The sequence below is a fragment of the Protobothrops mucrosquamatus genome, unplaced genomic scaffold (genome assembly GCF_001527695.2).
Source record: "Protobothrops mucrosquamatus isolate PMUCROS unplaced genomic scaffold, P.Mucros_1.0 scaffold5639, whole genome shotgun sequence".
In the NCBI taxonomy this organism is placed as follows: domain Eukaryota; kingdom Metazoa; phylum Chordata; class Lepidosauria; order Squamata; family Viperidae; genus Protobothrops; species Protobothrops mucrosquamatus.
In genome coordinates, this window is record NW_015391492.1 from 36,675 (window position 1) to 47,991 (window position 11,317).

The following is an 11,317-nucleotide window of genomic DNA, read 5'->3' on the forward strand; positions in this document are numbered from 1 at the left end:
AGCCACTGAGCCACAGGTTCTCTTCCCCTCTTTGCCAGCAGAGTCAAGGGAGTAATTATAGGGAGTTCAGACAGATTGGTCTGATTGTGAACACCTTGACATTTTCAACTGCCATACTGCAGTTTACTCTTTTTACAATATCTCTTGCCTTGCCGCCCCCAACTAGGGGCATAGAGCAGGCTCAAGTCGCAACTGCGAAGTATGGCAGTTGAAAATGTCAAGGTGTTCACAATCAGACCAATCTGTCTGAACTCCCTATAATTACTCCCTTGAATTAAATGAATTAGCAACACAATGAAAACTGCCCGTCCTCTTATAAGGGCACATGTAGTAGGGGGTGACCCTTCGGTTTGAGGTTGCAATGCAGGAAATGTGATGGCGGACACTCCTTCCTACTTCCCTTGCCTGCACTTTTCCCATTTCCGATCTCTCCCTACCTTGCTGGAGGGAGATTTTATCCGGGCTGATGTTGAAGGCTTTGGCTGCCTTTTCTTTGGCTTCCTCTTTGCTCCGACCGCTCACCCAGTATTTGCCATCCACATCCTGCAGAATTTGGGAAGGTAAATAACCGGTCAACAAAAGTTTTGTTCAATGTTAAAAAAATGTCAAAATGACCCGGGATTTTTCTAAGCTGCGCAGAGTCTAAAAAATTAATATCCATCACATTTCATTGTCCTTGGTCACCCTGAATATTCTTCTTCAAGGAAATTCAGTTTGGCCTAGTGCAGGGGTCGGCAATCTTAAACACTCAAAGAGCCACTTGGATCCGTTTCCCACAGAAAAGAAAACACTGGGAGACGCAAAAACATACGTGCATACATGCACATGCGCCGGAGGAGGGGGTTTGATTGAAGAGTTTAATTAAAAAGAAATAGAGGCTGCTGTGCATCAGTTTCTCTCCCTCTCTCCCTCCCTCTCTCTCTCTCTTCCTCCCCCCTTCCTCCTCCTCTACCAGTCCTCTTCCCCCACTCAGTGTGTGTGTGTGTGTGTGTGTGTGTGTGTGTGAGAGAGAGAGAGAGAGAGAGAGATGCTGCTTTCTGCTTCCTGATGAGACGCAGCAAAGGCAGGAGACCCACCCAATAAGCTTGTCAGCTTGTCGAAGAACAGCGTCAGGCCACTCTCTTTTTTACACACACACACACACACACACACACACAAGAGAGAGAGAAAGAAAGAGGGAGAGAGAGAGAGGGGAAGCGCAAGTGCCTCTCTCTGTCTCTGTCTCTGTCTCTGTCTCTGCAAATGGCAGAGGAGGACTGGGAGCCGCAGGAAAAGGCTCAAAGAGCCACATATGGCTCTGGAGCCGCAGCTTGCCAACCCATGGCCTAGTGGTTATGGCACCAGGCTACAAACTGGGAGACCATGAGTTCTAGCCCCATGTAGGCATGAAAGGTGGCTGGGTGGCTTTGGGTCAGTCTCTCTCTCTCTCTCTCTCTCTCTTTCTCAGCCCAATCCGCCTCACAGAGTTGTTGTTGCGGGGAAAATAGGAGGAAGAAGGAATATTAGATGTTCGCCTCCTTGAGTTATTTGTAAAAATAATAAAGGTGGGATACAAACCAATAAAAAGGTTTATATATACTTGTGTTAACTGTATGCAAAACCAGAAATTAATTTTACAAATATTGACTATTTTATGTTAATTCTTAATGCCTCCTCTAGAAGTCTAAGAGAAAAGAATGGAAAACAATTGTAGCACCATTCCCCCATTGTTTCCCTCTCTGAGTTCAGAGAACACACGGATGTCTGCACAGTCATAGTCCTCGACTTACGATTGCAATTGAGCCCAAAATTTCTCTTGCTAAGTGAGACCGGATGTTAAGTGAATTTTGCCTCATTTTGCATCCTTTCTTGCCACCGTTGTTAAGTGAATCACTGCAGTGGTTAAGTTAGTAACACGGTTGTTAAGTGAATCTGGCTTTCCCAGTGACTTTGCTTGTCAGAAGGTCACAAAAGGGGATCACATGATCCCAGGATGCTACAACTGTCATAACTACGAGTCAGTTGCCAAGCATCTGAATTTTGATCACATGAACATGGGGATGCCTCAATGGTCTGTGAAATGGTCGTTATTCGGTGATGTTGTAACTTTGAACGGTCACTAAATAAACTGCTGTAAGTTGAGGACTACCTGTATTTACACTTCAGTATCCCAAATATTTATTACGTTTCTTTTTCCCGGCAATCAGGGCTTTTCTACCTGTTTGTACCCCAAGTGGCCCAGGAAATCTTACCTCTCCTGCCGGCACAGAGGGGTCATCAATAGTCACAAAATATGCTGGAATACGATGGCCCCACCAGAGCTGCCGAGAAATACACCAATCCCTACGGAAAAAAAGGGAAAGAATTAGCAAAGCTACAGTCCAAAATTACTCAAAGTTTTAGCAATTTAACAAATGCAGATTAAAAGCGAAAAGGAAAAAAAAAATCCAGTAGCATGGAAAATAAACAATTCCTTTCTGGGAAGAGAAGCTAGGCAGGATGAAAAGGTGAAGAAGAAGCTGGAAAGACTGTAGCAACAACCAAATCACTACCATTCGGTTTCCAATTACATTTAACATTACAGGTAGTCCTTGACTTACAACTGTTCATTTACTGACTGTTCGAAGTTACAACGGCACTGAAAAAAGTGATTTGTGACTGTTTTTTTACACTTGTAACCATTGCAGCATCCCCAGGTCACATGATCAAAATTTGGATGCTTGCAACTGGTTCACACTTATGACAGTTGGTGTCATGGGATCATGGGATCACCTTTTGCGACCTTCTGACAAGCAAAGTCAACGGGAAAGGCTGATTCATTTAACAACCGTGTTACTAACTTAACAACTGCAGGATCCACTTCACAACTGTGGCAAGAAAGTTCGTAAAATGGGGCAAAAGTCACCTAACCACTGTCTTGCTTAGCAACATAAATTTTGGGCTCAGTTGTGGTTGTAGGTCAAGGACTTACCTGCATATAATTTGTACTAATTAGAACATGAGTCACAATTCACAGCGTTAACATGACATGCTAAAGTATAAACCGGTGCTTCTCAACCTCAGCATACTTTAAGATGTGCGGACTTCAACTCCCAGAATTCCCCACCAGAGGGCAAGACAAGAAACAATGGTTGGAAACTGACCAAAGAGAGAAGCAACCTGGAATTAAGGAGAAACTTCCTGACAGTGAGGACAGTTAACCAGTGGAACAGCTTACTCCCAGAAATTGTGGGTGCTCCATCACTAGAGATTTTTAAAAAGAGGCTAGACAGTCACTTGTCTGAGAAGGTATAGGCTCTCCTGCTTGAGCAGGGGGCTGGACTAGAAGGCCTCCAAGGTCCCTTCCAGATTATCTTCTCTTCTCTTCTCTTCTCTTTTCTCTTCTCTACTCTACTCTATTCTAATTCTACTCTACTCCTATTCTATTCTATTCTATTCTATTCTATTCTACTCTACTCTACTCTATACTCTACTCCTATTCTATTCTATTCTATTCTATTCTATTCTACTTTATTCTATTCTAACTCTACTACTTTACTCTACTCTACAGTTGATACCTGCCAGAAATTAGAAAGCTACACTTCCCACTCCATTTCCTATTTGCAGTGATTTTACCGTTCCCCCCCCTTCTCTCTTCTCTTTTTGTTTCCTCCTTAGTCTTTGTTCTCTCCAATACTTTAACATCCCTGTTCAAGGGCATCTTGGGAAGTGTCAAATGACAAAAGTGGTGTTGTGCTGTGCAATGCAAGGTAGCCTGTTCTGAACGTGCACAATCGTAATAGCATTTAGACTTATATACTGCCCCATGGCACTTTACCGCACTCTCTAGGTGTACAACATAGAAGCATTATGTGCATATTGCCCCCAATATGGGCACTCATGGGTACAATCTGGGTCCTCATTTTATCGCTTATTGAGCCCCATCAGGATCGAAGTCCAAACTGTCGGCGGAGTTTTTGCCTACATATCTTCACCACCAATGACATTGTGATAATGTACGCAAGAGGTGGAGTTTACATTGCAAAAGCATCCAAACCTGCAGATGTCTTTGTCTCTCCCATCATTTGCTACCACTAGTCACATTCACATATATTGCTAAAAAAACCACTTTTTTTAAAAAAAAATCACTGCTTTCTTCAAGAACAGCTTTTCACACAGCTCACTGAGCCGAAAAAACAGACCAATCACAAAACGGCTTAAGGGTGTGTGTAAACCGGTAGTGTCAGAGCGGTTAGGTGTTCTGCAAGTGCCTCACCTGATATTGTCCATCCAAGCGAACCAGGTTTTGAGGTGGAAGTCTGGCACAATGCGCAGGTCACCCCGGCGCACGGCCTCGGCTGCAGCCTGGGCCATCGTGTCGCAGCGCACGTACCACTGGGGCTTCAGCAGGGGTTCCACTACGTCCTTGGAGCGACTGAGAGGATCAGGAGAGAAAGCCGAAAAGAAAGTTACCTGAGACCCTGGAAAAACAACAGGGTTAGAACAAGTAGTCCTCATTTAGCGACTGACTTGTTAGTGACCATTCGCCATTACAGTGATGATGAAAAAGTAACTTTTGTGACCCAGTCCTTTGCCTTTGTGAGGTCGTAAGCACAGTGGCAGTTCCATTTAGTGACTGCTTCGCTTCACTGAGTTGCCAGTCCCAATTATGGTCACTAAGGGAGGACTATATGTACCCCTTTACAGAATGGTGAAGACTCTTCCATGGTGATTCCTCTCTGGCTCAATGGGACCTTTCCTCACATGGAAACCCCTTTTACCCATCCAATCTGCATTAGGAAAGCAAGATTTTTCACTACATACATACATATATTTATTTATTTATTTATTACTTCCTTCCTTACAAAATTCTTTCTTTCTTTCTTTCTTTCTTTCTTTCTTTTTCTTTCTTTCTTTCTTTTTCTTTCTTCTTTCCTTCCTTCCGTATTTCCCCAAAAATAAGCCCTAGCTTGATTTTTACGTGCGCCAATATAAGCCCTACCCCAAAACTAAGCCCTAGTTAAGACCCCGCCCACTCCATCCCACCATCTAGTTGTACAAGGTGGAGTGAGGCGCATGCATAAAAATCAAGCTAGGGCGGGGGTGGGGGGGTGGAGCTGCCCTACGCACCCTGCACCTGCTTACCTCGGCGCCCCCACACCCAGGCCTACCATGTCCCGACACCTGCCTCGCCTCGCAGTGGTGGCCTCAGCAGCCCCATCTAACAGGGGCCTGAGTGGCCGCTGGTCCACTTCTTCTGGTTGCTAGCAGCTACTCAGTGCCGCCACTCGCAGGATGCCACATGGCACATCACACCAGTGCCACCGCTTGCAGCAGGATGCCATGTGGCGCATCGTGCCGGTGCTTGGACTTGCCATGGCACTACGTGTCACGTGGTGTCCTGCCGTGAATGGTGGTACGGGTGCGATGCGCCACATGGCGTCCAGCTGCGAGCGGCCACAGAAGTTAGGCAGCGGCGCAACAGGTGTCAGGGCGTGGGAGGCCTGGCTGCGGTGATCCTGAGGTAAGCGGATAAGACATCCCTTGAAAATAAGGCCTAGTGCCTCTTTTGAAGGCAAAAAAAATATAAGCCTGGATCTTATTTTCGGGGAAACATGGTATCTATCTATTATCTACAAAACTGATTGGCCACCCACGTTACCACAGGGTAACTCTGGGCAGCTATTCATTTTTTCAGTTCTTCACTTCCCAATTACACACATCCTGTTCAACTCCTTCCCTTAATATGAGAAGACAATACTAGAAAGGGATCAAGTGAGTTAACCTTGACCCTGGAATACATGAAATGGAGGCCTTGCGGGCTAATGGTTTTCTTAGCTAAGACAGACGATTCAATGTGTTTTAATTAGACCCAATTTCACATGGTCCAATGGCGTCACCCAACAGTTTAAATAACATGAAGATGGAGGCAATAACCTAAGAGTCCTGTGGCACCTCATAATTATAACTGTCACGGGGCTAAACTGTATTCCAACAATGCTCCTTGCCAGAACTAACTCTGGAGGTTGGAACAGGATATTAAAAATGGCTTTTCCTAACTGCCACATTATAGAGCTAGTCCAAATTGGCCAAAGACAGTCAAACCATTAAGGGATCCTGAAGGATCAGAAGGATCTCCTTCTGTTTGTCACTCTCTCTTGGTCCAAAGCTGTGATGACCAACCTCCTTTCAGTTTTAAATTTGCCTGACATCTGACTACAGTGAGTCTGGATAATCTGCTGTTTCTAGGGACATCTGAAGTTACCAACCCTACTCAACTCAACTCAAGAATTTTGCCCCCCAAATTAAACTAGCAACCAGGATCTATTTATATGCAACTTGGGGTCCGGTGAGGATCTGAAACCTTCAACTGTTTCTACAGCCCAGAGGATACAAGGCTTCACGCCAAAGATTCCTAAAGTGGTGATCAAAAAAAGGCATCACTTTTCACATGAAGGCTGACCCTCCCCTAGCTGAGAACAGGAGAAGCAGTGGGTCTTACACCTTGTTTTCAGCCATGCTGCTGGGAAACTTTGGGAATCGTGGTTTGAGTAGCAATAGCAATTACACTTAAGACTTTTATACCACTTCACAGTGCTTTACAGCACTCTCTGGGTGGTTTACAGAGTCAGTATATTAGCCCGCAACAATCTGCCTTCTCATTTTACCAACTTCAGAAGGTTGGAAGGCTGAGTCTGCCTTGAGCCAGTCAGGATTGAACGCCAGGCTGTGGGCACAGTTTGCCTGCCATGCTCACTTTAACCAATGTGCCACCATGGTCCTTTACCTTTGAAGAAGGCTGCTTTAAATTGCAGCTACTACTCACCTGCACACCGGGACCACCATGGGGTTGTCCTTCACCTCCTTGAAAAGCTTCTTTTCCTTCAAAGCTTCCAGCACTGCTTGACGGGCTTCAAAACGCTTCATGCCCTGGAAGGAGGAGAAGGAGGAGGAGAAGATGAAAGTGAAGCAGTTGTAAAGCCGGAAAGCACAGAAAGGTCCCCTGAAACAAACAAGCTAACAGTGAACTGCAGCTTAATCAAGAAACCATCAAGAACACTTCGACCAGCACTGACAGAGCAAGCCACCAGTATATAAAAAGCTAGCAAGCCCTGCTCCCTAATACAGTGGTGGCGAACCTATGGCACGCGTGCCAGAGGCAGCACTCGGAGCCCTCTCTGTGGGTACGTGCGCCATCGCCCCAGCCCCGCCTCCCCCCGCAGCCCCCTCACCAGCAGCACCCCCCCGGAGGAGAATCGCCCCCGAGCGTGGCCCGCGTGGAGCAGCGCAGCCAAGCACATAGCAGCTGGGCAGCAGGGACAAGACTCCACCCTCATGACCCAGATGATGCTACGGGGCATGGGGGGAGGGCGTGGCCACCATGGCGCTGCAGGGCTACCTGGGCGATCTGCGGCGCGCCGTGGAGGCAGTGGGTGGCCCTGCGGGCAGGTGGGGCGGGGCAGAGCGGGGGTGGAGCAGGATCAGAGAGCACCACAGGCCCCGAAGGCCCCTATGCCCAATTCCTCAGTACCAATTAAAAGACAGCTCTTATATATTGGACCAGGGGTATCCAACCTTAGCAACTTTTAAGACCTGTGGACATCAACTCCCAGAATTCTTAAAGTTGAGAAGGTTGGACACCCCTGTACTAGACCTTCTATTCCAAGTAATGCTAAAACCGTCCCAGTTGATAAAGATAGAAGGAAGTCCAAAGGGATTCCTCGAGTTCCACCCACGTTCCCAAACGCATCCCAACAATACCAAGAAGGGTGGCGGAACGTTGATGAGATAGCCGTTCTCATTCATAATATTGAGGAACTCGAGTCCGTGACGCAGGCCAACCTCATAGTCGTTCTGATCATGAGCTGGTGTGATCTTTACAGCACCTAAAAATTAAGGGGAGAAGGGGAGAAGATCATTTCAAGTCATGCTGTGCCCTGATGTTTCCTTCTAGAATCTGGTTTGTGGTCTTGGGAGTTACTCCCCACCTACACTGTCGATTCAAAGAACACCTGGAGATCCAAAGCTGTAGGACAGGGGTCTTCAAACTTGGCCCTTTTATGACTTGTGGACTTCAGCTCCCAGAATTCCTCAGCCAGCCAGCCTGGCTGAGGAATTCTGGGAGTTGAAGTCCACAAGTCATAAAAGGGCCAAGTTTGAAGACCCCTGCTGTAGGAGATGACCGGACTGAGCCCGAGGGACGAATCCAGCCCTCCTTGAATTCCGTTGACTCTTATCTCCCGCTAATTGGCTTTGGTGGTTAGTAGTTCAGATCCTTTTAGGCAGGCAATAAACCTGTATTCATTTGAATAGCCGTAATTCCTGGTTTTATTGCGCCTGACAAAAGCTTTGTTGGATGTATTTTCTCTTTTCTAGAGGATATCTTTTCTAGGTACTTTAGGCTTCCCCAACCTGATCCACCCTTCGGATGTGCTGGAATTCAACCCCCCCCCCCAAAAAAAATTGTCCAACGCACCCATGAAGTCAGATTGGGGAATGCTGAGTTATGATTGCCTGTTTTGGTTCCTTCTGACTGTTCCTTCTGACTCATTAATCCTAACTAACATACACTTCTTTTATTCAGGGTTTCTCATTTTATTCCACCTCCATAATTTAAGTCACCTGTTATCTTCCACCCTCTTCGTAGACTCTCCATTCTAGTTCTTCACCAACAATTTTGTCCTTTCATGTAGGACTTGTTGCATTTACCTAGGGGTGGGCAACTTTGGCTCTTTTATGACTCGTGGACTTCAACTCCCAGAATTCCTGAGCCAGCATGGCTCAGCTTAGAAACCTCTCCCTTTCCCCTCAGCATGGCTGGCTCAGGAATTCTGGGAGTTGAAGTCCACGAGTCATAAAAGAGCCAAGGTTGCCTACCCCTGACCTAGCCCGTAGCCCAGAACATACCAGTTCCAAATTCCATATCTACAAAATCATCGCAGACAACAGGCAGGAGGCGTCCTGTGAAAGGATGCTGGACTTTCCGGCCATGCAGATGCTAGAAGAGAAAGCAGATCAAAGGAAGAGACTTAATGGAAGAATCCAAAATCACCCAGATAAGCAACAGTCTAATACAGTGGTTCTCAACCTTTTTAATGCCGCGACCCCAACCGGTCGTAAGTCGAGGACTAAACCGGTCGTAAGTCGAGGACTAAACCGGTCGTAAGTCGAGGACTTTCCCTGCCCGGGAGCGCCGTGCATGCGTGGTTCCGCCCCCTGCGCCGGCCGAGGCGTAGCTGGCAAGCGGCAGAGATGGAGCAGGCCGACCACCAGCTGGCCCAGCCCAAGGGAGGTAAGGCACCCGCCGGAAAAGGGGGAAAAAATGGCGGACAAAAAAAATGATGGACAAAAAAATGGCGGACAGCCTTGCTTGGCGACCCCCATGAAATGGTCGATCGACCCCAAATGGGGTCCCGACCCACAGGTTGAGAACCACTGGTCTAATAGTCCCAAGGCTGCTTTTTCAAAAGGCAACTGGACTTCCTTTGTTTTTCCTTGAAGACGTTTCGCTTCTCATCCAAGAAGCTTCTTCAGCTCAGAACTGAAGAACTGAAGAAGCTTCTTGGATGAGAAGTGAAACGTCTTCAAAGAAAAACAAAGGAAGTCCAGTTGCCTTTTGAAAAAGCACCTTTGGGACAACCATGACAAGGATGACTGAGAATCTCCACAGACAACAGTCCGCTAAGGTTATCAACTGCAGCTTCCGGATTATTGCATCCTATATCCCTTGGCTCAATCCTTGAAAGATCTTCCCTTTGCTGATGCTCCCACTTGTTGTGGCAACACCAAATTTCTACTCAGAGCTTTTAGTCTCAAGCTGTCCTGCATCTCTTGCATGATGACACTTCTCCATTATTCAAGATGGTCCTCCGTTCCCTTGGATAAAAAAGCTGTATCTGATTCTGGCACTGTTCTACTACAGCAGTTATGGCGAACCTTTTAGAGACCGAGTGTTCAAAAACTGGGCCCGCCCCTGCTCCACCCTTGCCCCGCCCCTGCTCTGCCCCTACCCCACCTGCCCACAGGGCCACTCACCGCCTCCAGGGCCCGCCGCAGATCGCCCAGCAGTGCCATGGCGGCCACGCCCTCTGCCCGCACCCCTGCAGCATCAACTGTGTGCGATGGGGTGTGAGAGCAGAGTCTTGTCTACGCTGCCTGGTTGCCATGTTCTTGGCTACGCTGCTCTGCGTGAGCCACGCTTGGGAGCGGCTCTCCTCCAGGGGGGCTGCTGGTGAGGGGGTCGCGGGGGGGAGGCAAGGCTGGGGCAACGGCACGTGTGTCCACAGAGAGGGCTCCGAGGGCCGCCTCTGGCATGCGTGACATAGGTTCGCCACCACTGTACTACAGTATGTACAAGTAATCCTCGACTTACAGCCTATTGACCATTCAATATTAGGATGTACCACCACCATCAAAATGCTGCTTACGACTGTCCTTCAAATGTCTATGGCAGGGGTAGGCAACCTTGGCTTTTTTTATGACTCGTGGACTTCAACTCCCAGAATTCCTGAGCCAGCATGGCTCAGCTTGGAAACCTCTCCCTTTCCCTCAGCATGGCTGGCTCAGGAATTCTGGGAGTTGAAGTCCACGAGTCATAAAAGAGCCAAGGTTCCCCACACCTGGTCTATGGAGAATCTCAATCATCCAGGTCATGGTTGTCCCAAAGGTGGTTTTGAAAAGGCAACTGGATTTTTTTTCCCCCTTGAAAACGTTTCGCTTCTCATCCAAGAAGCATCTTCAGTTCTTCAAAGGAAAAAAACGAGAAAGTCCAGCTGCCTTTCAAAAAGCACCTTTGGGACTGTCCTTCAAAGCATTTGAGAAGTCACCTGACCCAACCAAAACTATGGGTAGTCCTCAACTTATGACCACAATTGAGCCCAACATTTATGTTGTTAAGTGAGAAATTAATTGAGTCTTGCCCCATTTTATGCCTTCTTGCCACGGTTGTTAAGTGAATCACTGCCTGTTAAAGTAGTAATACGGTTGTTAAGTGAATCAGGCTTCCCCCATTGACTTCGCTTGTCAGAAAGTCGCAAAACCCCCAGGACTGTGTAACTGTCATAAACGTGGGTCAGCTGTCAAGCATCCGAATGTAAATCACGTAACCATAGAGATGCTGCAACGATCGTGTGAAAAACGATCATAAGTCACTTTTTTCAGTGCCGTTGTAACTTCGAACAATCACTAAATGAACTTTTGTAAGTCGAGGACTACCTGTACAGTGTTACACCTTTCATACCTGGTATCGGGGGTCCTTGGGATGGACTGCAACTGCTGTGTCTCCCAGCATCGTCTCAATACGGGTGGTAGCCACCACCACTTCCTCATCTATCAGAAAAAATGGACAAGGTTGACGGAT

General features: G+C 47.3%; 1 protein-coding gene across 1 annotated transcript in view; it reads right to left on the minus strand.

Annotated features, from left to right (window-relative positions):
• Positions 1–11,287, minus strand: part of LOC107299872 (valine--tRNA ligase) — a gene marked incomplete at its 5' end in the record, with an annotated part of 30,916 nt that extends 19,629 nt beyond the window's left edge. Inside the window, 7 exons of the mRNA XM_015829214.1 lie at positions 438–543; positions 2,232–2,322; positions 4,235–4,393; positions 6,785–6,888; positions 7,720–7,844; positions 8,866–8,956; positions 11,198–11,287. Of these exons, the coding sequence (XP_015684700.1) occupies positions 438–543; positions 2,232–2,322; positions 4,235–4,393; positions 6,785–6,888; positions 7,720–7,844; positions 8,866–8,956; positions 11,198–11,287 (766 nt within the window). The remainder of the gene's footprint in view (positions 1–437; positions 544–2,231; positions 2,323–4,234; positions 4,394–6,784; positions 6,889–7,719; positions 7,845–8,865; positions 8,957–11,197) is intronic.
• Positions 11,288–11,317: the final 30 nt, after the last annotated feature.